This window comes from Pollicipes pollicipes, unplaced genomic scaffold (assembly GCF_011947565.3).
Source record: "Pollicipes pollicipes isolate AB1234 unplaced genomic scaffold, Ppol_2.1 Scaffold_5909;HRSCAF=7009_pilon_pilon_pilon, whole genome shotgun sequence".
NCBI classification, from domain to species: Eukaryota; Metazoa; Arthropoda; class Thecostraca; order Pollicipedomorpha; family Pollicipedidae; genus Pollicipes; species Pollicipes pollicipes.
In genome coordinates this window covers 406605-431870 of record NW_023596778.1, presented here as the reverse complement: position 1 = coordinate 431870, position 25266 = coordinate 406605, and the positions used below count along the sequence as shown (strand labels likewise).

General features: G+C 62.1%; 1 protein-coding gene across 1 annotated transcript; it reads left to right on the top strand.

The window, feature by feature from the left end:
• Nucleotides 1-1911: 1911 nt before the first annotated feature.
• On the top strand, nt 1912-21466 carry LOC119104151 (tensin-4). Its single transcript, XM_037227834.1, has 6 exons — nt 1912-2336; nt 16615-16773; nt 19057-19319; nt 19685-19867; nt 20397-20568; nt 20871-21466. Exons 1-6 carry the CDS (start codon nt 2112-2114, stop codon nt 21078-21080), a joined length of 1212 nt encoding a protein of 403 aa, XP_037083729.1. The 5' UTR covers nt 1912-2111; the 3' UTR covers nt 21081-21466.
• Nucleotides 21467-25266: the final 3800 nt, after the last annotated feature.

Here is a 25266-nt window from a genome sequence, read left to right as displayed (position 1 = left end):
CTGCGTCGCCGCGTCTGAACACAACACCACGGGCCGACCCACCCCGCTCGCGTGAGCGGCCGCGCGGATCGTGGGAGCACGCCAGCCGACGGCGCACTTCATGCAGATTTCGTCCCTCCTCGGCAGAATCCCGCGAAGATCAGCACCTGCGAGCGCCGTGGAACGGCTCTCCACACGCGCCGCGCCCAGCGCAGCGGCGCGCTGGCCGCCGGGCGGCCGGGCGGCCAGCGCGCCGGCTCGGCGGGCCGGCGGATCGTCTCAATAGGCCGGCGCCTCACCTGGACGCCGCTGGCGACAGCCGGGGCTCCGGCCGACACGGAGGCGGCCGCCGCCGGCTCCGCGCGCCGGCGCCGGTCTCCGCGCCCTCAGCTGTATTGATCCACAGCCATGTCGGGCGTTGCCTGCGGACGCCGTTTGCGGTGCGGTTGCGTGCCGGGCGGCAGTGTGGCGCACCACCTGCGCCGCCTTATGCTACATTTGCTGTTCACGCTGCCGGCGTTCAGGCGGCTGAACATGAGCCTGCGGAACGCAGCCTGTGTCGACATCGGGGCTCTGGAATCCGGCCCGCTCCCGCCTCGCCATCCTTACGTAGCCGTGCCGCCGCTGGGGCAGTCCACTGACCCCGCACTTGACCGCCATCAGAATTGGGATGGCAGCTAGGGAGCTGAGCGCCGGCTAACACACTGTGGCCCGTCCGCGCACGGCTCCACATGAGCGCCTCAGCCATAGCCGCCTGTTGGGCCGCGTGACACGGGAGAGCCGGCGTCTTGAGCAACCCAGCCTGCGTGAGGCCCACTCCCGCCCAGCTCGAAATGTTGCGCAACCGGAACACGCCGCGGCAACCGCAACAATACCAGCGGACGGAACGGAGAGTCTCCCGGGGTTCCGCCCCCACACGCACGAAGAGAGACGTTCGCCGCGGACGGCGCGCCGGCGGGCCGCGGCCGCCGGAGCCCCGGCTGACGTCGGAGGCGGCCTCTCGGCTCGACCCGGCGGCACGGGCGGCCGAGCCGGGCCTCCCGGCATACCTGGCCACCGCACCGGTCGCCGAGCTGTTGACCCATGTCGCGGTGGGCGGCACTTCCGTGTACCGGCCGGCCGAGATGACGCCGCAGATAGCACCTCTGCAAACAGAGCCGGGTCCGGCCCGACGCCGGGTCGGCGCCGGAATGCCCGGGTCTCGGCCGGCGCCGGGCCGCGGCCGTCCTCGGCGGCCGGCCGCCGACGCTCCGTATCGACTTTCAGCTCCGTGGCTCGGCTCTTTATTGCCAATTAAGAATGCACTGTCGACGATTTACGACGTTGGGAGATATTATTATCATTCCTGCCCGGCCTCGTACTCCATTCCGCTCGTCAACCCGTCCTATAAATAAGAGCAACCGGATTTCTCGCGTCCCATTGAGCCTAGTGGTTTCGAGGTGGCCTTCGAATGACATTTCAGTCGGCTTCCGACAGGCTGCAGCGTCGCGAGCGACCGGATCGCTGCGTTTCTATTCCGGCGCTGTAAAAAATACTTGATCGACTTGTAGCTGTACTAAAGAATGCAGATTTTCCCCACGGGCCGCCGTCCGGCGGGTAGTTAACATTCCTTTCTAGACAGGAGCGGTAAGCGAAACCGATCAATTGAGGAGGTAAAGTGAGAGACTGCGCGTACAGTCGGCCGCTCTGTCGCATCTTTGCGGGTGTTTTTCGGGCAGGCTTAACTTTTGCTGCATTCTTGCCAGCTTGTTTTCAACAGCCAAGCCAATGCATTTCCTTCCGCCGTCTTGCGCCGCGCCCTTGCCACGCGGGCCGTGGCGGTGAGAGCGCAGGGATCTGTCTCGCGGCCGCGCTCCTACCCTCGGCGCCGGCGCCGCTCGCCCGGCGTAGCGGCGCGCCGGCGTCCCCGGACAGTCCGCGGTCGGCGCCCGAGCAGTGCTGTGAGCGTCTCGCCAGCGCGCGCGCCACTCGATCTGTGACGTCACGCGCCCGCCGGCCGACCCGAGCGCGCGGTATTTGTTCCGGCGCAAATTACAGACGGGGCCGGGCCGAATAGGCGGCCTGTCAGTCGAGCCGGCGAGCAGAGCCGAACCGCGACGTGAGAGAGCGAGCGGCCGACGGACGGTGCCCAGATGCGAGTCATCCACAACAACCTGCAGCAGGCGCGCGACCAGCCGCCCTCCGTCATGGACAAGCTGCGCAACAACTTCAACCAGCTATGCCCGCTGCTACGGGCCCGCTATCGCAAGTTGTTCGACGACTACGCGTCGTCCAAGGAGAACATACCGCTGCTGATACAGAGCGCCGACTACGTGTCCTACTCGTGCTCCTGCTGCGGTCGCACGCAGAAGCTGCAGGTGGGTCTGGTGGCCTGGGGCACAGCTGACGCCGCTCCGGCTGGTCGGCGCCTGGCCCAGCTGTGTACGGTGTCGGCGCCACGCCCGCCGCCCAATGGCCCCGATACGGTTGACCGGTGGCGAGCTGCGGCCGCCGGCGGCCGCGCGCGTGCGTGCCGCCGCTCGGCCGTCCTCTCGGCGGCGGCGCCGCTGCCGGCGGCCGGCCGTTTCAGGTCAGCGGCCGCCAGATCCGGGACGGCGCGGCGCCAGCGCGCGCTCGCTCGCGCCTCTCTCGTTACCTCGTTCGCCAAACTGCTAATGCAGCTTGACCGAGTTCGTGGCGCGCCGGCCGACGCCGCTACTTTCTAGCGACGGCCGTATGTATGGGCGCCGCCGGAGCTGCCTGGACGGACGCGCCGAGAGCCGTCGGCGCTGATCCGATGCAGGCTTTATGGCTTCGCCAGACGTTCCGGCTAATGCTCGCAGCCGCGGGCCTTGCCCGATTCGAACGGGCTTCGGAAGGGCTTCGCAGAACGTTCAGTCGGTCGATTGCGTCTGGGGCTGTCGACCGCTTACAAATGGCGTGCTTTTGTGGGTCGTTTGTCGGCCAGTTATATCCTGTTCGCCAATCTTCCGCATGTTGTGATTATTTGCTTCTTTCGGGCGGAAAGATGCCTTTGTTTAGGGCTCACACAATCTCATTATTTTCCAACGCACAGCTCGTTTCGAGTGCTGGTCAAATGCATTTCGCAGACACAACCGAGCTATGCCGTTTTGAACAAACCGCAAATAGCTTACACCACTTTGCAGTGTTTTTCCCGTCAGCTTTGAACACCCCATTACTGCAACTCGCGACTGGCCAAGGCATGCCACACGTGTGCGCGCCACCATCCGCAGCCGCTCGGCGGAGGCCCTACCCTCCGAAGCGTCCACGTGGCTGGACTGCCGCTCGGTGGTCTTGTCTTGTAATCTCGGCGCGCGCACCCGACCGCCACTCCCTTATTATCCTATCTATCCTTCTAATTATATTCAGAACCTAACCTCTAATTATTCGTTTCCACTCGCCGCGACAATCAGGCAGGCAGTGCCAGTACGAATTTGCTTTTCTCCTCCTGCCACGACGCTCTTTGAGGGCTCGAGAATGCATGACCAGCCACGGCACCGGCTCGGTGGTTACCGACAATTTATTGTTCCGTCTTAATTTTCATTCTTTTGAGCTCGCCGGCATACAGGCTACCGCATCATAAGAACAATAGCACCTTCTCAGGAATTTATGCCGTCTCTTTTTGTGCGGAAATAGGGTCAGCCCGGTCGTTTAGAATTGCTGTGTGAGGCCCGCGACCCGAACGCTGAAGAAAGCGTAGTACCTGCTGGTACGAGGAACCGCTCAGGAGGCCTTGCATGGAAGTTTGTGTGTAACTGTAAACGGAATATTTGCGTGCATACGTGGCGTTAAACTCAGTCACTCATTGGCGTCTTCGGATGAGCATGCGCTTTGTCTCGCCGGATGCAGACTGCGATGGTGCGATCTCAGCACGAACACGCCCACCAGACTGCGATGGTGCGATCTCAGTGCAAACATGCCCACCACAACATCCGCATTGCGCCACATCCTGTGAAGTGACAGGGCGCAAAGGCGGAATGAGAACGTCCGCCTCACGTGCAGACGTGAGGCGCACGTGGCTTGAAAGCCGCCGCATGACTCGGCAGGCTGCGGTGCGTGCACGGGAAGGAGGTCGAGGCCGCGCCTGCGACCTCCGCGCGGGTCGTGTCTTGTCGGCTGGTGTTGCCCACTGGTCCTAACGCGACGGAACCTCGTACTTTGCAAGCCGGTGAAGGAGACTTGGTGTCGATTCGGGGCTCCACATGGTGCATGTCGTCTGCGGTGACGTCATGCGACCAGAGCTTGAGGGAGCTCATAGTTTTCGCCTTCTCGTAGGTGGCCGACAATTAAACATGCATTCCTTTCCATGTTTAAGCGTACCACCATTGCTTCGCTTAGCTCTCGCAGTTCGAAGATGGTCTCAATAGCATCGCTCCACGCCCTCAGCTGTTATCGCGCCGACTGCGCCTCTTCTCCCGGACAGCAGGCACTTTCTGGGGCTTCGCTCTCCGGCTGGGCGGTGACTGAGACGACTGTGCTCCTTCTCCCAGGCAGCAGACACTCTGGGGCCTCGCTCTCCGCCTGGGCGGTGACTGAGACGACTGTACTCCTTCTCCCAGACGCCAGTCACACTCGAAGGCTTTGCTGTGCGCCTGTTCTGTGACCGAGACGATTCCGCTCCGTCGCCCAGACAGTCTGCGGCACCGCACTGCCGCGCGGTGCCGGTGCCGTTGTGGCTGCTGAGATGTGCCGCCGCCGCCGAGCGGTCTTAGTGACGCGGCGGCAGCACACGGTCTGTCGGCTCTGGCGGGAACTCGGCCGCGGCCGCGGCGGCGCGTCACATCCCCCAGCTCTCGCGGCTCGCGCCGGCTCTCGGTGCTTGTCTCGGGTCATCTCCGCCTCCCCCCGACCTTGGCTCGAGCTGGCTCTCGGTGATCAACTCGGGTCATCTCCCCCAGATCCTCCATCTCCATCTCTCTCCAGATCTCCTTTCCCTCAGGTCTCGGCTTGAGCAGGCGTTCGGTTCTTGGCTTGAGTCATCTCTTCCCCCCTCCCTCCTTCCCCCGGGTCTCGGCTACGGCAAGCGCTCCGAGAGACAAAATTGTCTGCGCGTCAATGTGGACAGCATTGGGCTTTGCCTCTCGTTAAAGCTACCGCGGCTGAGACAACAGTACGGTGAGAAATGTAGAATGCGGCGTGGTAGATGTGGCAGCAATCACGCCAACTATCTGCGAAATTAGCACAAGGTTACGCTCCCCGGTGGAAGACGTGCCTTCTGACAGGCCTGTCCGAACGTCGGTGAGCCAGGAAGGAGACGAACTTGTTACATTTGTACTATTGGGACCCCTTGGCATGGAACGAGCCTGAGCGTTCAGACACGCTTTGCTCGAGCGGCGCGCGTACAAAAAGCAGCCGCGGAAGGCGGATCACGCATGCAGCCGAAATTAACGGTTGTTATGCACGTCTCAACAGCCACTCTAATCAGCTAAATGGGCTCTCGTCCTGCCAACACCCGGTCGATTCCAAACGAGGTCGGGCTTAACGCCGTGAGTGAGCCTTTTAATGCGGCAATACATAGCACAGCGAAGGACAAGACGCTTTCACGTACTCCGCATTTAAAGTTCGCCCGCCCAGCCGCCGTTGGTGACCTTCGTCGGCTGGTTCTGCCTCGGGTCCTCGCGCGGTGCAGTGCAGAAGACATTCCGGTGTCCCTGGGCGTGCGTTTTTGGCGCCGCGGCGGCGGCCGGCGCCGTCGCTGCGACGGCGCGGGGAGTGGCGCTGTTTTTCGGCGGCATTCCGTGCATTGCCGAGCGCCGCGGCGGGCTGCCGACGCTGCTTGCGTTTTTGCCGGAGCTTTTTAACGCGCGGCCAAATGGTGGGGTAGCGGGACAGCGCTGATGAGCCCGGTTCTGCCCGCGCGCTGTCCGGCCTCCACAGGAGCGGCAGCAAGGCCGCCGCCCGCGGCCACCTGGCTGGGAGGGAGGTGTTTGGTCACCACGGCTGGGGAGACGTATTTGGCTAACGCCCCGGCCTCTGCATCCTTGACATTCTTTACGTGTTTGGGCCACGCAGCGGGATGCCATGTTACGGCAGTGACGCAGCAGTTGAGGCGCGTCTGCGCTTGGGTGAGGCCGTGCCCGTGAGCGGCGCCGGAGCCGGAGCCGCCTGTCTCAGGGCAGTCGGCTCCATCATCCCATCCTTTGTAGGCCGCCAGCGCTGGGCCGCCGCTTCCTCCTGCTTTCCCTCACACTATCAATGTCAGAAATCAGTCAGGTGGCCGATCCTTAGAAGCGCCACGTCTATGGGGAGTTTATTGAAGTCGAGCACCCGGTCAAAAGATCTCTCCGATCTTATCGAATTGTCCGCCGCCGCGTGAATGGTGCCGGAATTCCTCGGGGGCGCGGTCTGAATGACCGCAGCCGAGTTATGCGCGTTTGATGAAGTTTGACATGCGGGCCTCGGCGGCCGTGGCTCGCCCCGCCGGCCTATTTTGGTTCGGTGCCGCTCAGCGAACAAAGGGTGTCCATGTCGACCAGCGGCCGGCCGGCGCGCGGCGGCGGCCCTTTTGTGCTGGACAAGGGGCTGTGATGGCCGCCGGCCTGGCGGTGGCCGGAGGGGCGGCGGCCGGCACCGCCCCGCGCCCGTCACGCGATTACAGGACTTGCGTACCGCCGGGCCGTGCCGGCCGCCGGGCCAGCCGGGCTCCTCGGCGCGGCCCGCCGCCCCTGGCGCGGGCCCACCACCCGCGGCCAGAGACACGGCTGTGGGCGAGGAACGCCACAGGGACACACAGGGGGCAGGGGCGGGGGATCCCTGACGGGAGTACAGCCTTCGCCTCATCTCCTGGCGAGAGGTACGGGGGTCACTGGAGGGGGAGGGACGCTAGCGACAGACCAAACCATCGAGCTGTCTCCGCTTTCGCTGCCAAGAGGGGTCGATGTCTCGTTTAACAGGTGGCTACTCAACGACCACCCAACGAGTGAACAGGGAAAATGTGTGAACCGGCTTAGCGAGCAAGCCTAATGACCAGGCGCATGGTTTTAGCAGAGGATGGTGAGCGGACTGCGGTGAGCGGTGAGCGCTGAGCGGTGAGCGGTGAGCGGTGAGCGGTGAGCGGATGGCTAGAATTGCTTGGAAAATGGCTGTATGACTGCGTGCTGTTTACTCGCTCTGAAGGGTGTTTGACGGATAGGTGGTTACGTTATAACATGTGTGCTCTTGAGGCTTAGAGCAAAGAAAATTGCACGATAATTCCCTGTCGATGATGCCACATTGCTTCCGGTGTACCGGTGCGTGCGCGTGCTTGTCCGCTGGAGGGCAAATTTCCCCGGCGCGGACTAAACGTGGCCACTAACGCTAATGACTTCCACGCTACCGTGCCGTCAATGGGAGCAATTAAATGCCGTCCAGCTGTTATCCGGCCGTCCGAAGAAGCTCAGCGCCCGTCCGGGCCCGTTTTATGAACCCGGTCCTGTTTTACGGTATCCGCCCCATCTGGCGCGTTTTTGTGAGACGCGTGACGTCAGTGGTCTGGACTTTCCGGCGGCCGGCGACACCAGCTCTGAATGGCCGTCGGACACATGCTCCCCGCCGCGGCCGCGGGCTGAGCCCGATGTTGACGCCCTCTCGCCGCCACGCTCCTCCCCTGTCGTATGTCCGCTGTCCGCTGTCCGCCGTTCTCGCCGCCACACTCCTCCCCTGTCGTATGTCCGCTGTCCGCCGTTCGCCGTCTGCTGCCCGCTCTCCGCTGTCAGCTGTCTGCGTGCGAGGTGATATGTTCTCGGCCGAGCTGGATGGGCTGGCGGTCGGCCGCCGGTGCCGGTGCGCCTTGGTCGCTCTGGGTCCGCGGCGGCGCCGACGTCGGTCGCGACGTCAGTCACCGTCGGTCGCTCGGTCGCGATGCACGGGCCAGCTCCAGCGAGCCATTCCGATCACCGTCCGGCCTAACAAGGTCGTCCACTTCGCAATAATTATCTATCCCATAATCATCCACGGATATTTTGATTTACGTTCGGCAGGTTCGGAAATTACCTGCCGGTTTCGTCTCGCATTCGGAATGCGAAGCCAACGATGATAGCAAGACATAACCGGAAAAGATTATCCGGTTTGACCGTCTTTGATAGATATCGGGGAATTTTAGGGCGCGCGGACATCAATCAGCATTCATTTTGCGTTTGATGTTGTCTGCTCATTCCACTTGTAATTCACACGAATTCCAGAAAAGTGTGCAGTTTAGCTATTCCAGCCTTTGAAACACTGAGCTAGCATTACCTTCCCAAGATCAGCACTTTCCTTCAACCTTTCCGGCAAAACACCACTTCCAGCGGCGGCGGTGGTGTCTGCTGCGGCGCACCGGTTCGACCTTCGTCTGCTCGTGAGGTCGGCATTAGGGCCCAGCGCGCCTGCAATGTGGCCCGGCCGGCTGCAAGGCTGGAGTTTTTGGGTGGCCGGTGGCGGGTGTCGCGACCGACCCTTGTGCGACCCGGCCGGGCCCGACCGGACACGACCCGACGCGACCTGGCGAACTCGCCTCGAGCTGTGAGCGACACGAGGGTCCCGCTGTTAAGTTTCAGCACGGCGCGTCGCTGGTGCCGCCGAAGCCGGCAGGTGACGCCGTACAGATGATGCCTCGACCGCATGTTTCGACAGCGTGTCGCGGCCGGACGCCACGGCAGCTGGTGCGGCGACAGCCGGCGGCAGCGGCGGCGGCTGCACAGTGCACGGCGTCGAGCCCGCCGCCGCCGCTGCAGGCCGGGTATCGGCCGGCGCAAATGGTGGGAAAGGAATGTCGCCAGAGCTGCAGCCTCCCATTGTCTGGCCCTGAGCAAAGTTTCCACGCGGACGCCGCTCCGAAAGCGCCGGCATAGTTCACAACCCATTGCGGGGCGGTCGGCGGCGGCGGCGGCGGGCGGGGGCCGCGCGTGCCCGGCGCCTGACGGGCCGCTGGCGGCGCCCGCATGCCAGCGCGCCGGCCGGGCGGCGGGCGGGCGGGCGGACTGGAATGTCTGACGACACTCGGCCGCGCCGCCCCGCCCCCGGAGAGAGTCGCGCCGCCCTGACGAGTGCGGCGCCACCGACGCCGCCGCCCTGTCGCCGGCACGACCGCGCGCCATCCGTCCGCCGGCTGGCGGCCGCCCGGCCTCTGGCTGCCGCGGCACGTCTGTGGAGGACGGCGGGGCCGTAGACGATCGCCGACGCGCTCGGACCGGCAGCCTCGGTATGCGCTGCGAGCGGCAGAGCCCGTCCTCGGCGTCAGCGGTAGACAGGGCCGGCTGTTCCGCGTCCCTGCAGCGTCATTACGGCGCCGACTTTCATCTGCTGCCGCTGCAGCCGGACGTTGAGGCCAGGCCTCGGCGCGCCGACGGTGGGCAAATTGCCCAGGTTCGCGGCGGGCGACCGTTCGCAAGGCCATGCATTTATCGCAAATGGTCGCATTCCAACCAGGAAGAGGCACTTGAGCCGGCGGGGGTCGGGCACAAAGGACGCTGGATTGGGCAGGGGTTCAAGTGGTGGCCCCCCACCCGGCTCACTCCCCTCGGCCGGGAGCATTCAGGACGAGTCTCTCATCCACAGCGATTATCCCCGGATGTCAGTCAGACAGACGGCTGCCACTGGGCTTCCACGAATGTCAATCGCCAAAATATTGACGTTTACGGCTGATCGGGGTGCGATAATCTTCCAAGTGACCTGACCCCATTTTCGGAGCGCCGGACCGGCTCGGAGATCCTCTCCATCCGTGTCAAGGATGCCGGGCGGCGGCCCGTGGAATGCGCTGTCCCGCTGCTGGGCGCGGCGGACGGCGCCGCTCGCCGACGCGCGCTGGCCGCGCTTCGCCAGAAAGCAGGGCGCTCTGCATTCCCACGCGACCATTTAAACGTGAGTGCGACCGGCAGCGCGCGGCCGCCGAGTGGGCGGCCGCTGGCGGCAGCGCGGCGCGCCAGGAATGTGGCCTCCCGGGGCGTCGGAGACGATGCCGCGCCGGCGCCGCTGACGTCACAAGACAAATGCACCGCGCCGGTATCGGTCGGTATCGGTCGGCCGCGCCGTCTCAGGCGTCCGTGGCGCCGCGGCAGCGCGGCTCTTCATCAATAGCGCGCGCTCGGAGCGTAACCGACGGTCGCAGTCAGCGGGCGAGGCGCTCCGTCTGCGCCGCTAGCGCTGGACCGGCGCGGGCGATGTCAGAGGCACAGCCAGGGTTGTTCCGGGTAAAGGGCTCACAAAGGTGAGACCGCACCTGGAATAAATGTTCACGGCAGTGACGAATCCAAAGCTGCTACATACGGTGTAACAGCGTAAGAGTTTGACTTTTCGCAATGGATATAAACTCCCATCGGAGTTTGCAAGCGTGATTGAAGCTGGAATTTCAGTTAGATCCAGCGCTGCGAGCAGAGTTCGGCAAGAGCCGAACACATTTCAGATTGTGTGTGTGTGTGTGTGTGTGTGTGTGTGTGTGTGTGTGTGTGTGTGTGTGTGTGTGTGTGTGTGTGTGTGTGTGTGTGTGTGTGTGTGTGTGTGTGTGTGTGTGTGTGTGTGTGTGTGTGTGTGTGTGTGTCTGTGTCTGTGTGTCTGTGTGTCTGTGTGTCTGGGTGTCTGGGTGGATACTATAGCTGGGGCCTGGCTGGAGCCTGGCAGGAACCGGCGGGAGGTGGAGTCGACCGGCAGGTGGCGCCCTCCCCCTCGCTCCGGTGGGCCGCTCTCTACCGGAAGTCATTTCCCGCCGATGGAGCGCGGCGGGCCAGCGGCGCGTGATGCCGCACTCCGTACCAGGCTCAGCCCCCCTCCCCCTCCCCAGCGCCACCGCCTCACCGAGCCGTCACGTGGAGCAGGCGCGCCTCTTGCCTCACCGATTAGCATTGAATGTGTGGGCTGGCATTCCTGCGGCGTTCCGGCGTATTGTTCGGTATTTTTGGGCAGGCGGGCCGCGATCCGGCGCGATAGGTGTGTCGGGAGGCGACGCTCGCGCCGCGCGGGATGGCCGCGCTCCGGGCTCCGGACGCCCGCTATCGCCGCGCCGAATCTCGCCTCCGACTCGGCGCGGCGGAAATCGCACCGGCCCGCCGCCGCCCAGGAATTCGGCTCTCGGACGGGCTGTAATCGCCTTTCGGCCGGGCCGGTGGAGTCGGTCGGCGGCTGCGGCGCGCCGGCGAAGCGCTCCGCCCACCGCTGAAATCGTGAGGCCGGCAGCTCGCCGGATGAGCCAGGTCCCGGGCTCGCCGGCCACAGACGGCGGCGGCGACGACGCTAACTGGACACGTCAGGCGGTCGGGGTCGGGCGCGAAGGGCGCCCGGCACGCGAGAGCAGTTTCACCGCGGCAAAAACGTGCGACTGCCTTTGTCGCGTGCGGCCTCGACGTCGGCACGTCGGACCGCCCGCGGCCGCGCGGCGCTTTCTTCTCCGGCCGCCGCCCGCACACGACCGGCGGCGAAACTGGCGCCGCGCTGACGGATGCGGCGCATGGCTGACGACTGCGACGCCTCACCGGTGCCGCAATCGCCGAGCGCGGCACGCGTGCGGCGCCATAAGCGAGCAGCGCCATCTGTTTCCTGAGCTCTTTTGAAAGTGCGCACCGCGCCCAGCCACAATGCATATTTCATTTCGGCGTGGCGGCGCGCAGAGAAAGCGCCACTCTTGCCGGGAAAGTGACGGAGAGTTTTGCGCGCCCTGCCACTGGCTGAACCTCTGAGAAGGTACCATGCGCAGGCGAGGTCTCTCAGCGCTCCTAGCTGTGGCGAGGTCCTCCTTAATATTCACGCCATCAACGTCTCATGAGCTTTTCGCTCCAGTGGGTTCAAGACACCATGAGTTTGTTTGTGCACCGTGCATGCTATCGTGATGCTAAATATATCATGCATGCTGTATGCGACATGTCAAACGTCTTGATGGCTGCGCCGCTAATGAATTCCACTGCAAATACCTCGATTAATAAGCCAGAGATAAAACGCTCAGGACAAACGAAGCCTGCCTCATCTCCCGCGTTCTCACACGTCAGACAGGGCCAGAGGCGATGCCGCCTTCAAGCCCCAGCTGTCGCTCGGCCTGCCCAGACGGTTGTGCAGCCGCTAGGGCCGTCTTTACGACGGGCCCAGTGCGGCCGGCATCCAGCGAGCGCCGCCGGCGCCGCGCCACCGGGCCCGGGGTCGGCGCGGCCACGGATCGATTCCGCGGTCGCCAATTACGGCGCGTTAGGTGCCATCAGCGGCGCGGCGGCCGCGGGCGGCTGCATCGCTGCGGGATGACGCGGCGCCGGCCGCCGGTCCCACGGCGCCGGCGCGCCGCGACAGGCCCCGACCCCGCGACCGGCCCGCTGATCGCACCACCGCCGTGTAATTAGCTCGTAACCGGCCGCATTGACGGGTCGGCCCGCGGCCGCGGCCGCCGCGCCGCATCTCGCCGCGCTGCGCCGCGCCACGACGCCCCGCGCCTCGTCGCGCCACGCCGGGCAACGCCGCGCCGGAACGCCGTGTTGTGACGGCCCGGACAACAGCGGCGGCGCTGTGTGCGCGGCCGGCAAAAACGCGGCGACATCCGGCGCGGCGCGCCGTACACGGCCGTTGACTGGAGCCGGGCGGTGCGCCGTTTTTGTCGTCGTTCCCAGGCGCGCGACGGCGCAGCTCGCGGCGGCGCAGCGCGGCGGCCGACCGACCTGTTTGCGTTTCTCAGGGCGCCGCCGCCGGAGCGTCATTATATACAAATCAAATGTCATTCACGGCGGCCTCGCTAATGTTGCGGAATGGATGGGCTTAGCGGCGCGACCGCGGGCCGCCGTGAAAGGCGCCGCGGGCGTCAGCCGCGCGCGGACTGGAGCGACCTCTCCTCTCTCTCGGCCGGCCGGGGTCGCGAGAACGGCGACACCGCTCGTCCCAACGGCCACCTGACGGGCGCGGGTAAAAACGATCGACGTGACCGGCATAGCGGCGCGGCGCGACCTTCGGCCGCCGTCACGTCCCGGGCGGTTCCGTCATGTCCGCCGACCGTCGTCCGGCGCGGACATGACGGTCGTCGGCTCGTCAGCGGCCGACCGCGCAGCCGGTCCGGCTCCGGCGCCGGGTCCGCTCAGGGGCCCGGGCCGAGGAATGTCCCGGCCACGTCCGATTCGTGCCCGCCTCGGCCCAATTATCGAGTCATCTCGCCGGCGTCGGCGCCCGACACCTGTTGTCCGCGGGGACGACGCGTTATCGGGGCAGAATTTAAGGGTGACGGGGAATCTCAGCCGGCCCTGTCGCTACGTGTCCACTGGATGGGGCCCGTTATTTCCTAGCTGCTCCAAAGGGCTATTATCGATTTCCTTCAGAGGCCGTTGTGTTGTCACGTTCGACAAAAATGCGAGACATATGTCGTGAAACTGGACGGGTCAGGTCACACGACCTGTTTGCCTTGTAATTAACCACGCCATCGCCTGGCCGCCATCCCGGGGCTGTCACCGCAAACTCGTCCCGACAGTCGACATTCCCGGCGCGTCCCCGCCCGTCACACGCCCCCGTTCCGGCACTCGGCGCTGGTCGCCGCGCCCAGATGAAACGACCGCGTGTCGAAACGGCTCATCTCCATTGCCGAGACACTGCAGCGGCGGAGCGCCCTGCGCAGCGGCGAATGCGGCGCAGCCGGCCAAGGTCGCCGTGTCACCTTCTGTCCCCCCCCCTCCCCCCCTCCCCCCCCTTCTCCCTCGGTCACCAGCTGAGCGATGACTGGCGCTCCGGAAACAACCGGGTGGCAGAAATTCGGTGCGGGCGGCTCCGCACTCGGCACATGCACCGTCACCGACCCGCCCACAGCCAGTGGAGAGGACGGCAATGGTGAACCTCCCCGAGGAGAGCAGGCATGACGCGCAGCCGCCGGAGCGATCATCTTTCAAGGGCCACCTGTTAAAACTGGGCCAATTTCATCGAAACTTGGTGTGACCGCTGCCACGCCAGGCGTGGGGCAAGGCGGATAGTCTGCTCGTCGGAGCTCGACAGGTGGCACCTGACGTCCACCCGCGCCGTGTGTGGCTGGCCGTCTGCGCGTGGCTCACCTCTGGGCCGCTGGCCGTCGGAGGACGTCGCCCTCTGTCACAGCCGGCCGCTTGCGAGGGCACAATGCGACAGGACGGCGCGCCGCCCAGCGCCGGCTGACACCCTGCGTCCCCATCTCGCCCCGTCGCCGCCGCCCCATTGTGAGCGGACCCCACCTGTCGACGCTGACCCGGCTCGGCCATGTCGGGCCGCCGACACCCGATACGCCAGCCCGACATGTCGGAATGCGTCCGGCCGGCGCGCGAGCTCCAGACGCCCGCCCGCCAGAGCGCTCGGTCGGGCGAGAGCGACGCTGGCGGCCGGTCGTCGGCGTGTCGCCGGCGCGCGGCCGCCCGTTTGAAGTCCCGGCCGGGGACGGCCGAACTGTCAGCCGTCTCTAACCGGCGCACCCGGCTATTCTTCCGTCTAGCCGTTGGTGCTCCCATTAGTCAGTCAAACGTGCCGGTCAGCCCAGTCACCCGCTCCGGGTGTGCGCTCGTCGGTTTGTCCGGATACCTGCCCATCCATCCGTGCCTTTGGATGTCCGTCCGTCCGCTAGTGTGCGCGCCGGCCGACCTGACCGGGTCGCCGGCCGACGAGCGGCGGCCAGACCTGGTCCATTAGCCCCGTTCCGGCCGCCGACTGCTGACGGCGTCGGGCGCCGGTGGATGGTACGGTCCGGATTGTTCTCGGCGGCCGGCGTCGTCAGCTGCCACGCAGCGTAGCTGGCAGCGGTCTCCGGCCGGGCCGGCGGTCAGCCGGTCACACCCGCGGACCTCGCCCGGCACGGTACCGACACGAGACCGGCGGCTGGGCCGGCGGAGCCGCGGATGGTTCGGAGGGCAGCTCACACCCGCGGCCGTCGCCCGGCGGCTGGGCCGGCAGGGCCGTGGACGGTTCGGAGGGCAGCTCACATCCGCGGCCCTCGTCCGGCGCGGTGCGGACACGGGACCGGCGGCTGGCTCGGCGGAGCCGTGGACGGTCCGGAGGGCGACTCCGGAAGGACGGCAGGTTCATGGATGACGTCACAGACGTCATTAAATCATTAAAGGCGGCGGGAATGGCTTTTTCCGGTTGTCCTCTGAGTCATATGAATGTGCAGAAGTGACTCGTTTTAGATCATCCTGCATTAGAGCAGCGAGCTTGCTTTAGATGACTCTGCATTGCAACCGCGAGTTTACTTAAGGTGATCCTGCAGTGCAACAGTGGTTTTCACCGCGGGAGAATCGTCCAAAAAAGATTGTTTGGCGAGGCCACTGGAATGAAGATTTCTCAATGGGAAAGTATCAAAGTGATCGCAGCTTGACCGGACGCCGGCTTGCTCGCTGCAGCACCAGCCACAACACACGCCCCGTACATCCTGGCGAGTGACTCACAAAGCTGCTACGCTGCCCGCGATGTGTTGTAGCCTGCTGCGTGGTTGCACTCGGCGCACTGTTTCGGACGGAGTTGCGGTTTCCGCCGCACAGCTGACATGGAAGGGTGACTCACCCGGCAGGACCGCCTGGAGGAAAGATAGGGCTCCAGTGGGCTTCGCCAAATATTTAGCCGTTGTCGGATTACCGTTTGATATTGTAAGTGCTAGCATGATTTTTGTCCAGTTTTGATCATTCCGCAAAGATTTTGCGTTGTTTGACAGCATACCAGGAATTGGAAAAGTTTGCGGCTTTCCCATAATTCTGTCGTTTTCCACGCAACTTTTTAATGACACTTAAGCGCAGTACGTGGTGATATTTCTTACTTGGAGCTTCTGTTCTTATATATAAGCTGGTCACGCAGCGTCCGTGAAAGCGTAGGGCACATGGATACATCGTTGGGCCGAATGTCAAAGTTTGTATATCCGAACGAGGATCTTACTTGGCGTTCGAAACACGAAGGACTAAACACAGATAATATGCGCTCATCGGCTACAAAACCCATTTCCGGTTGTACGTTCGGAACATCCCTCTTTTGGGAAAACTGCCGCACCGAGCCGTGAGCACAGCGACCGTGCTACAGCGCCGGGTGTGTGACGACCACCTATCTGTGCGATTAGGGTCATGTCCATCGCAGCCTTATAATGCGCGAAGTAAAACGACGAAGACATTGCGTGGTGTTTAATCTCATGTGAAGTAGAACGCATGATGCAAGCGTTCTACTTCCAAAGCCTGCCCGTCCGGGAGGTCAGGTCGGACTTCTCGTCACGAAACGGACGTGACTGAACGCCGTTCCGAGCCCACGCACTGTCTACCAGATCCGGGACGTGTCGGGTCTGGTGGACGAGAAGTGACCTCTCTGGTGGCCACTTGTGGTCACAAAGGTGACCTTTCTCACGCCGCAGGACCCCTCTCATCACCGAGCATCGGTGCGATCAGGGTTCTAGGGCACTTTAGCCGGCGGAGTTACACTGCGTCTCGATGATTGCACTGCGGCCGCGGCCACCCTGAGTGCCTCACCACCCCGTGCTATTCCTGCTCGGGACAGCCAGCCGCATCACTGAACGCTGCCACCCTGAGCGCCACACTGCCCTGTGCCATCCCTGCTCGGGACAGCCAACCGCATCACCGACCACTGCCACCCTGAGCGCCGCACCAACCCGTGCCATCCCCGCTCGGGACAGCCAACCGCATCACCGACCACTGCCACCCTGAGCGCCGCACCAACCCGTGCCATCCCCGCACGGGACAGCCAGCCGCATCACTGACCTCGCTCGTCTCTCCGCAGGCAGAGGAGCTGAACACGATCGTGGGCAACGCGTTCCGAATGGCGTATGCGGCGCGCCTGCAGCGATCCTGCCTGGCAGGGCCGGGCAGCGCCGGCGACGACTCCGCCTGGGAGATGGAGAGCCGCAACAACCACGACAAGACCAACAACCGCACCTGGGTGAGTGCCTACCGGCGGTGGGGCGGGCAGAGGGGGAGGGGGGGCACCTGGCGCGGAGTCGTAGTACCCGTAGAGGACTTGGCCACTGCAACTCGTCGTGGATATGTAGAGGAGTCGAGGGCTCGTGGATGAAGAAGATGGAATGCTGAAGCTTTGTGTGCGCTACGAGCCATTCTACACGACCTTGCCCGGATGTTAAGACGAGCCGTTAAGACGAGCCGTTTTTGGAAAACGGCCAACCAGTAAGAACCAATCGGATCCAGGCGAATGCCTCGGGACTCTTCTTCATCTTCTTAGCCACAAGATGTTGCAGTGCGAAATCGGACAGCGAAACAACTATGTGTGCAAGCATGCATCCCAGTTTTGTCTGGCCTGCAAGGAATGCAGACGGTCTTCTGCAGCACTGCGTGCATGCAACTGAACATGCCAAGCCGTGCAGGTGGCGGGGGCCTTCAGAGTGGATCTCGTAGGGCTTCATGCGGCGTCTGGAAACCGAGATGTGCAAGGATCTCGAACAAGGCCGAGACAAAACCGCAGGGCTTAAGCCCCGCCGAGGGCTCCTTCGCCGGTTCAAAGAAACGTGTTGGTGCAGCGCGTGATTCGCGCGCCGTCGCTACTACAGAACGGGCTGGCAGCGACTCGTATTCCAAGGCTGGCCCGCTCTAAAGCACTCGTCAGACATGTCCGGGCCCATCATCGCAGCATGGCATGCCTCGACTAATATGTGCGCCATGTCTCCGCCGAAAACGACAGGAGCCACTACACCACCAAATGCGCGGCGCCGGCGCTTTCACACCGGCGCATCCCGCGGCACCTGCCGTCCTGTTCGCTCCAGTGGACCCGAACCGCGAGCCTCCAGCACACTGGTGCATCCCGCGGTCGCAGTTCACTCCAGCCGATCCGAGCCGCGAGCCTCCAGCACACCAGTGCATTCACGGCCGCCGTTCACTCCAGCCGACCTGAGCCGCGAGCCCCCAGCTCGGCTCGAGCCTGGCTCTTCGTTCCGTGATCAGAGCTGCTGGCCAGACCACATAGGGCCCCTCAGGCGGTCTGGCTGCCGCGTTTGCGACACGGCGTTGCGACATTGGAGCCGAGCATTCCCAGACGGACGGCCGCGCGGTCGGCCCGGCCGTCGGCGCTCAGCCAGGCGGAAGATCTCGCCGGCGCCGCGGACGCCAGGTGGCGGGCCGCGCGGCGCACCCGCGGACCGGCTGTCGGACGTGATATCCGCGGCTGGACAGGCGCTGCCGTCGCTGGCCCGGTCGCCCGCGGACCGAGGAGGTGACAGCAACGGGACCACGCATCTTCAACGGACAGGCTATCGCCAAGCCTCGGTGGAAGTGTACAGAATGCGTCGAGGCTGAGCTTGGGATTTTATGGTCAAGCCTGGTCATACAGCCCGACAAGACTGGCATAAAAATGAGGAGCATTTTGACCGGCACGTGCCCGTTTATGGCGTGCCATCTCTCGCCCGAGGTGGAGTCAACGGTCAGTTTGTTTTAGCTGCGCCACTTGTTGGACGTGTCGGTCAGGTCAGGTGTGAGCAGGCCCACCAACCCTAACAGAGGTTGCCGCGATGAGCGAGCCGGCAGCCTCTGCTGTGTGTTAGACACCAGGCATGGTGCCGGCTGCTCAGTTCCGGCCTCCGATCACCCAGCCTCGGAAGAATGTTAAGCATTGCTAGGCCGCCCTTACCGCTGCCCGAGCCGAGCCACTCACATATCGGTGGTCATGCGTTTACCCTCACACCAGATCGTGTTTGTCTCCTTGTGCAACGGAAGCCCTGGAATTTTCCTCAAGCACAGACGGTACGCCTTTTGAAGAGCGCCTGTCAGCACTGAATGTATATCCGCGGGCCCCACAGCTCATCAGTCATGAAATAGCACCACCCAAACACAGGAAGTGTCTGAAAAGCTTCTGTCAGAAACCGCCTCTGTTCAAGTTAAGAAACACGTAATTGTTGTCGTGGAAACAGGAAAGTGAGACGGGTTGTGAAGTGAGAGCGTTTCAAAGTCTGGTTCGAGCTATGGTTTACAGCACACTATTATTTTGATGATGGCACTCCGGAACGACTGAGGAAGCCGATGTTTGGCATTACTTCTATCCGCACTATACCCATGTGGCACAAAAAGTTGGATCAGAATGGTTGGATAACACCTGAATTGGGGGAATATAACCATTTCAAGACCTGATGCTGCATGTTTGCCCACGATATTAGAGCAGCTTGACTAGACGCTCCTCCCAGAGTCGTTCATTCACTGACCTGGCCCGCCTCCTCCGCAGGGCCGGCGCTCCAAGCATCGCGAGCCTAGCCGACGCGAGCTGTCGCGGGGCAAAAACGTCAACCTGGCGAGTCCGGCGGCGGCGGCGCCGGCGGCGCCCGGCGCCCAGGAGCCGACCCGGCTGGCCGCCGAGCTACGCTGCCCCCTGCTGGCGGGCTACGTCAACGAGGCCGTGTCCACCACCGACTCGGAGTCGCGCTCGAGCGAGGGCGATGTGCGGCCGCTCTCGGCCGCCGGCCGCTCCGTGTCGGCCAGCAGCCAGAGGTGAGCGGCGCCGCGCGCCAACGGATCGCGGGCGGACCGCGTGGATGGCGCAGTGTCACCTTATCTCTTGGGTAGGCGTGCTGTTTTGCTCGCCGAGACATTTGACATTTCCAGTTTTGCGGATCATGTCGCCTTCGATGTTAAGTGAGCGATTATTGTCGTGTTATGCAGTGCACTTTTCAACAGGATCGCTTGCATTAGGTGCCACCAGGGCTCGAAGGTACCAGTTTTGAAGGGGCATTCTTGTGGTGTGCGGAACCGGTTTTATTGCGCCGCTTCTGTGTGGATCATCGAGTGCACGTGGTCGGTACAAGCCGCAAAGAGAAAAGCGACCGCGCCGCTCTAACCAGTCGGCCTGTCCTCAGCCTGCGAGAGGACACGAAGAGTTGCCACTGGTCGAGCGCCTCCAGCTCTGCCTCCGCGTCACATCACGCGGAGGGCACGAGCGGGGCCTCGACGCCGCTGCCGCCGCCCTACTACCAGCAGGGCCCCAGCCAGGAGCGGGTGGAGCTGCGCAGCGCCGCCTGGTTCCAGGCAGGCATACCGAGGTCAGTCGCGTGCCGACGGCATACTGCGTCCGCATACCGGGCCGACATACCGGGCGCATACACCGAACGAAATACTTTTTCAATCAGGCTCGGGCATTTCTGGCGAGCTTCAGAGGAAAGGCACACAACAGGATTTCAGTTATCGGTTGATGGGCTTCACGGCAGTGCACTGCTGGTGGACTTCGGGGTAGTGGCGTTTCTGTGGCTTCGGTGACCAGGGTCCGTGTTGTACTTCAGCAAGACAGGTGTTTGGAATTTTAACGCCGCTGCAGCTCGGTGGTAGGATGCATTTGTGGCATCGTCTACACGGTAAATACAGGATCCATACTCTGCTCGGAAACGGTCCTTACTGAGTGGAGTAGCCGCCGGCTGTGGGGCGAGATTATTGCTGCTGGGCCACCCACCACGCACCTGACGACGAGTTGTCACTACTGCTCTCCCGCCACGCGCCATAAGACATGCAGGCGGAGGCGGGCAATGTGGAGCGTTTGGTGTCGGTTTGCCTGACAATCTCCTCGTTTGTCCGCAGGGAGATCGCGCTCGAGGTGCTCTCCCAGGAGCCGGTGGGTGCCTTCATGGTGCGCGAGTCGACTACCAAGCACGGCTGCTACGCGCTCTCGCTGAGGGTGCCCCGCGACTTCCAGGTGTCGGGCATCGCCCACTACCTGATCCTTAAAACCGCCAAAGGATACAAGATCAAGGTACGAGCGAGCTGTTGTTGAGCTGTGCTGTGCCAGTGCCGTGCTGTGCTATGTCAGTACCGTGCTGTGCTGTGCTGTGCTTCGCTGGTCACTCGTGCGGGTACGGACATCATCAAGTTCGATCGCCATCGTATTGCAATTCGGGTTCACGTATTCCTGTCATTGATTTCGCCTGCGTAGTCCTAGGGATCATCGATATATTTCGTGCCACGGTAAGCTGTTCAAGGCGCCTACACATTCTGCAAAGCGGGGCGTCACCAGATGCGTGACTGGCCGGTGTCTAACGGCATCTGGGTTTGCAGGGCTTCATGAAGGAGTTCACCTCGCTGACGGCCCTGATTACGCACCACTCGGTGATGCCCGAGCTGCTGCCGTGCACGCTGTCGCTCAGCCGCTACAACCCCAACTTCGTGCGCTCCGAGTCGGCGCAGGACCTGGTCGAGCTCGACACGGACTCCGAGTACAACGGACTTAGTGAACTGTCGCGCGCCACCGCTGACACCAGCGTGTGAGACGGCCGCGACGCGGCGCTAGTGTCGCGCCGCCGGGGACGGGCGGCGTCCCCGGAGCCGGCGGCGGCCGTCCGGACAGTGACTGACTGTGCCCCGCGCGGCGGGCGGGCCGACCGGGCTGACCTGCGGTGACCTCAGGCCACCGGGGCCGATCAGACCGGACTCGCAGCCCGCTCCTGTGATACTAACGCTAGTTGTCCGATGCCGCACGCGTTGTAGGTAATCTGAGATACGTCTATTATTTATTGGTTGTGCGGCGGTTGTCTGCGCGGCTTCGACCTCGGCGCGGGAAACGACGATGGAGATTGAAGAGTCATCGACCGACCCGCGCTTATGATGTGTTTGCTTGAACGTGAACTGATTGAAATAAACCACTCGTAATACAGGTTGTATGCGCAGAAGCGACAACGGGACATAGTGCACGATAAAACGTTATCCCTGAGCCTAAACTGAGTGAATCGCTCAAGACACATCAATAATTCACGATTCAGTTCAAATTTAAAATATGCAATTCAATTTTTTTTCTATAATCCAAAGCTCCAAAACAATTCGAACCTTCTATTTACTGCTCATATTTGTTTTGATTAAGGCACGTTGCCGACACATGATACATCATCTCTCCTTTTTCCTGGTTGATTTATGAGGAGCAGGCTAACAACACTGCCTTATATATATATATATATATATATATATATATATATATATATGCATATATATATATACGCAACGTTCCCCGCAAATGCACTCAACAACTCACGTGATTCCCCCTTGTTGTTGGTGTTCGGCCAAACGGTCCCGTCAGATCCACGGCAACATGCTGTCACGGAGCTGTTGGCCGACTAGTTATCTCGAGCGGGGCTTTCAAACGCCGCCGAGGCTCGCTGGAGCGGGCACAAACCAAGCAGCTGCGGCAATGGTTCTTTACATTTAGATCCGACCCTGCCCACATGTACCCCGCTCGCAGCAACAAAACACGGGTCCTGTTCGCACCGAAATGACCGGATCTGTCGTGCTCGAAGGGGGGGGGGGGGGTACCCGAGCGGTCAGCCGCTCTAGAACCAGCAGGCACCATCCAGCAGTTCCAGGCCTTGCCGGTGCCACTGCTTGCAAGTGTTCCCTTCCGTCCTGCTGAACTGGAGCTCGTGATACAATTCTCGCAGCGGCTTGTCCGCCTGCTGCGCGCCCTTTAACTCCCCGACGCTGAGCTCCGCCGCAGTGTGAGCCGTGACGTCGGCGGGGGTGGGACGCGTCACCGTTGGAGTCGCATGAACATGGCCCGGGATAGCGCATCGGCGGGACGGGCGTGAGCACCTCGTCGATAGTGGGTAGTGAATTGAGATTTCTTAAAATCGATCCATCTGACATAACGTCCCCTGGGATGCCTGGTATCTCGTAGCCACTGGAGACCGCAATGATCCGTAAACCACTGGAACGGTTTGCCGAGCAGATAGGCACGAAACTTTCGAAGAGCAAAAATAAACGCAAAAACCTTCTTGTCAGGTCTATGTCAATTTTTCTCGCTGTCTCAAAACGTTTTCAAAGCAAAACAGGCAGTCGCCTCCATCAGCGTCCCGTTGCAAAAACATGCACCCAAAACCGATGCCTGATGCGTCTGTGCTAACTTCGAAGCCCTTCTGTATGTTCGGTACAAGGTACAAAATCGTGGCCTTGCATAGAGCATGTTCAAATCCCTCGAACTCCTGGTCTCCAAGTTCGTTCCACGAGAAACGGCCTTGTCAGAAACTGCGTGCAAGGGCGCGTTAGAAGCTTCAAGTCCGGTAGAAAATTCTCTACGAAGTCGCTGTAGTAGTTACACATGCCAGCAAGTGCAGGAAGCTGCCTCGTTGATTCCATTCGAGGCCAGTTTCTGATTGCCTCCACCTTATCAGGGTCGGGGTCCACGCCAAAGGCCGATACAATGTGTCCCAAGAACTTCATCTGGCGATGACAGGGCACAAGCTTCGAGCTTTTCACCGTCAATTTTGCTTGCCGAAGACGATGTAGGCCAGAGTGCAGTAGGGATAAATGTTCTAACACAGTTTGCCCACCCGTAATCATGCAGCATTTCCGACATCAGGCCTAGAGCAACCAAGAGCGCCCTTGGTAGAGAGCAGCATAACCAGAAATTCCCATCGTTTATCCTCCATGGTAAACGCGGTTCTCCCGGCCACTGGGAACTACGGGACTTGCCAGTATGCAAAGTTAAAGTCCGAAGTCATAAAAATATGCGAGCCCGCTGAACGGTCCAAACACTCTTTAACCGTCAGGAGGTACGCAACTTCATCGACTGCGTTGCGATTGAGTTCTCTAAAATCTACTGCGAGGCAATACAACCCATTCGACTTTTTACCCATCAAGATTGCCGGAGACCAGGGGGAGCTGGATGGCTGGATGATTCCACGAGCCTCCATCTCAGCGATCTGTCTCCTGACCTCGGGTCTCAAGTGATACAGAGTCCGTCGCGCTCGGACTGCCTCTGGAGAGCAATGTCCAGTGTTGATGGTGAGCTGGGCCAGATGCGTACATTCCAGCTTATCGTCGCTGTTTGCGAAAACGTCCCGATATCTGTCGAACAGCCTCCTAAGAACTAATCGATCCAGTTCAACTGCTTCGGTGCGCGACGGGCCACCCGAACCGGGCTTTCCGTGTGGGCGCTTCCCGCCAGCCGCTGCGGCCACCCGGTCGCCATACACTTCCCCCAGAACCGAGTTGGCATAAAGCTTCACTGGCTTCAAGCCAGCATTCTTCACTTGGATCAGTATCCTGTTGCCGACGGCGGAACGTGCAAAACAAGGAAAGGAAAGAAAGCGACCTCATACCGCTCCGCCTTGGAAATCTCAGGGCCAGATGCCACGTCACGTGCATTCTCATCGAAATCTACTTCTTTGACATCTACCACCCGTTCCGAGAAGGAATCCAAAATGTAGTCAGATGCCAGTCGCACGGCTATCGGCTGTGCTGGCGTCCCACCCCGCCTGGCCTCCAACTGGACACAACAGCCACCAATATCCAATATGCAATATCCAACAGACACCAAACAGCCCACCTTGCGAAATCGATGCTGAAAGTCTTAAATTTTCCCAGCATATCGGTGCCAAGTATCGCTGGAGCGGGCATTTTTTCTATCACTAGTGTACGAACGTGACTGAGCGATGCTGGCCAATAAGAATGCCCGCCCAAAATCTGGCGCACAAATCGCAGTTGTATGCCGTTCGCTCCGATGGGATGCTGTCCTGAGGGCGCCCGTGGCAGAGTGGGTATCCCGGGCAAAGCCACTGAAACACGGGTCACCACAGCACCGGTGTGCACTAACCACGTGCAGTCTGGCTTATCAATGCGACCCCTCTCTCGCAGCGAGCGAACTGCCGGCTGGTCAACTGACTGAATGGCCGAGCTGGGGCCTTTGGGGCGTGCCGATTCAGCCTCGGTTACCACCCGTCCCTCGCCAGTAACCCGTTTTAGTTTAAACCCATCGGGCAGTCATACTGGGTACGGCCAAATTCGTGGCACCTCCAGCAGACTGTCGGCATCGGCCGGCCTCGGCCTCGCCCTAATGGAGCACCAATACAGTCCTGCTGCATATGGCCCGGTGAGCTACAGGTCCAGCACGCTAGCTCCCTCCTTTTCCTGGGCCCGGCCCGTGCCGGCCGACCGGTCCACGTGGCACCCGGCTGCACCCCAGGCCCTTGCGCACCGCGGGCCCAACAGCGGGCCCGTGCTGCCCCACGCTGTGACGTCACAGCACCCCGGCGGGTCCAACCGCCACTCCTTGTGAGGGACCGCCGCCCTTCTCTCATTTTTGGCGCGCGTTAACCACGCGCGCCAATTCAGAAACCTCGCCCCGCAGCTGAGCGAGTTCACAGTCTTCATCTGCGATATGTTCTCTCACGTGTTGAACGGTGACGGATCGCAATGCCGACGATGAAATGGCTTCCACGCATTTAGCATAGTCCGGCAGTTTGTCGACGGCCATGTCCGGAAACAGAAGACGGATCTGAGATACTACCGCGGGGCTGATGCCGTCTAAGAAACAGCTTCCAGGCAAGGCATATGCCACCGTTACGCATGGAACTGACGAGTAGGTTTAACACAACGCTTAACGCTAAACACAACGTAACCAAAGGGAGAAGAGCGTTCACCCAGCGAAACCAGTGCGTGACCAGGTGAAGGGGTATTGAAATTGGTC

Excerpts from the sequence above, each read along its gene's own strand:
- LOC119104151 (XM_037227834.1), top strand. The coding sequence starts at position 2,112 with ATGCGAGTCATCCACAACAACCTGCAGCAGGCGCGCGACCAGCCGCCC. Across the intron at positions 19,320-19,684 it reads GTGTCGGCCAGCAGCCAGAG|CCTGCGAGAGGACACGAAGA; the intron begins GTGAGCGGCGCC and ends GCCTGTCCTCAG. Across the intron at positions 19,868-20,396 it reads TTCCAGGCAGGCATACCGAG|GGAGATCGCGCTCGAGGTGC; the intron begins GTCAGTCGCGTG and ends GTTTGTCCGCAG.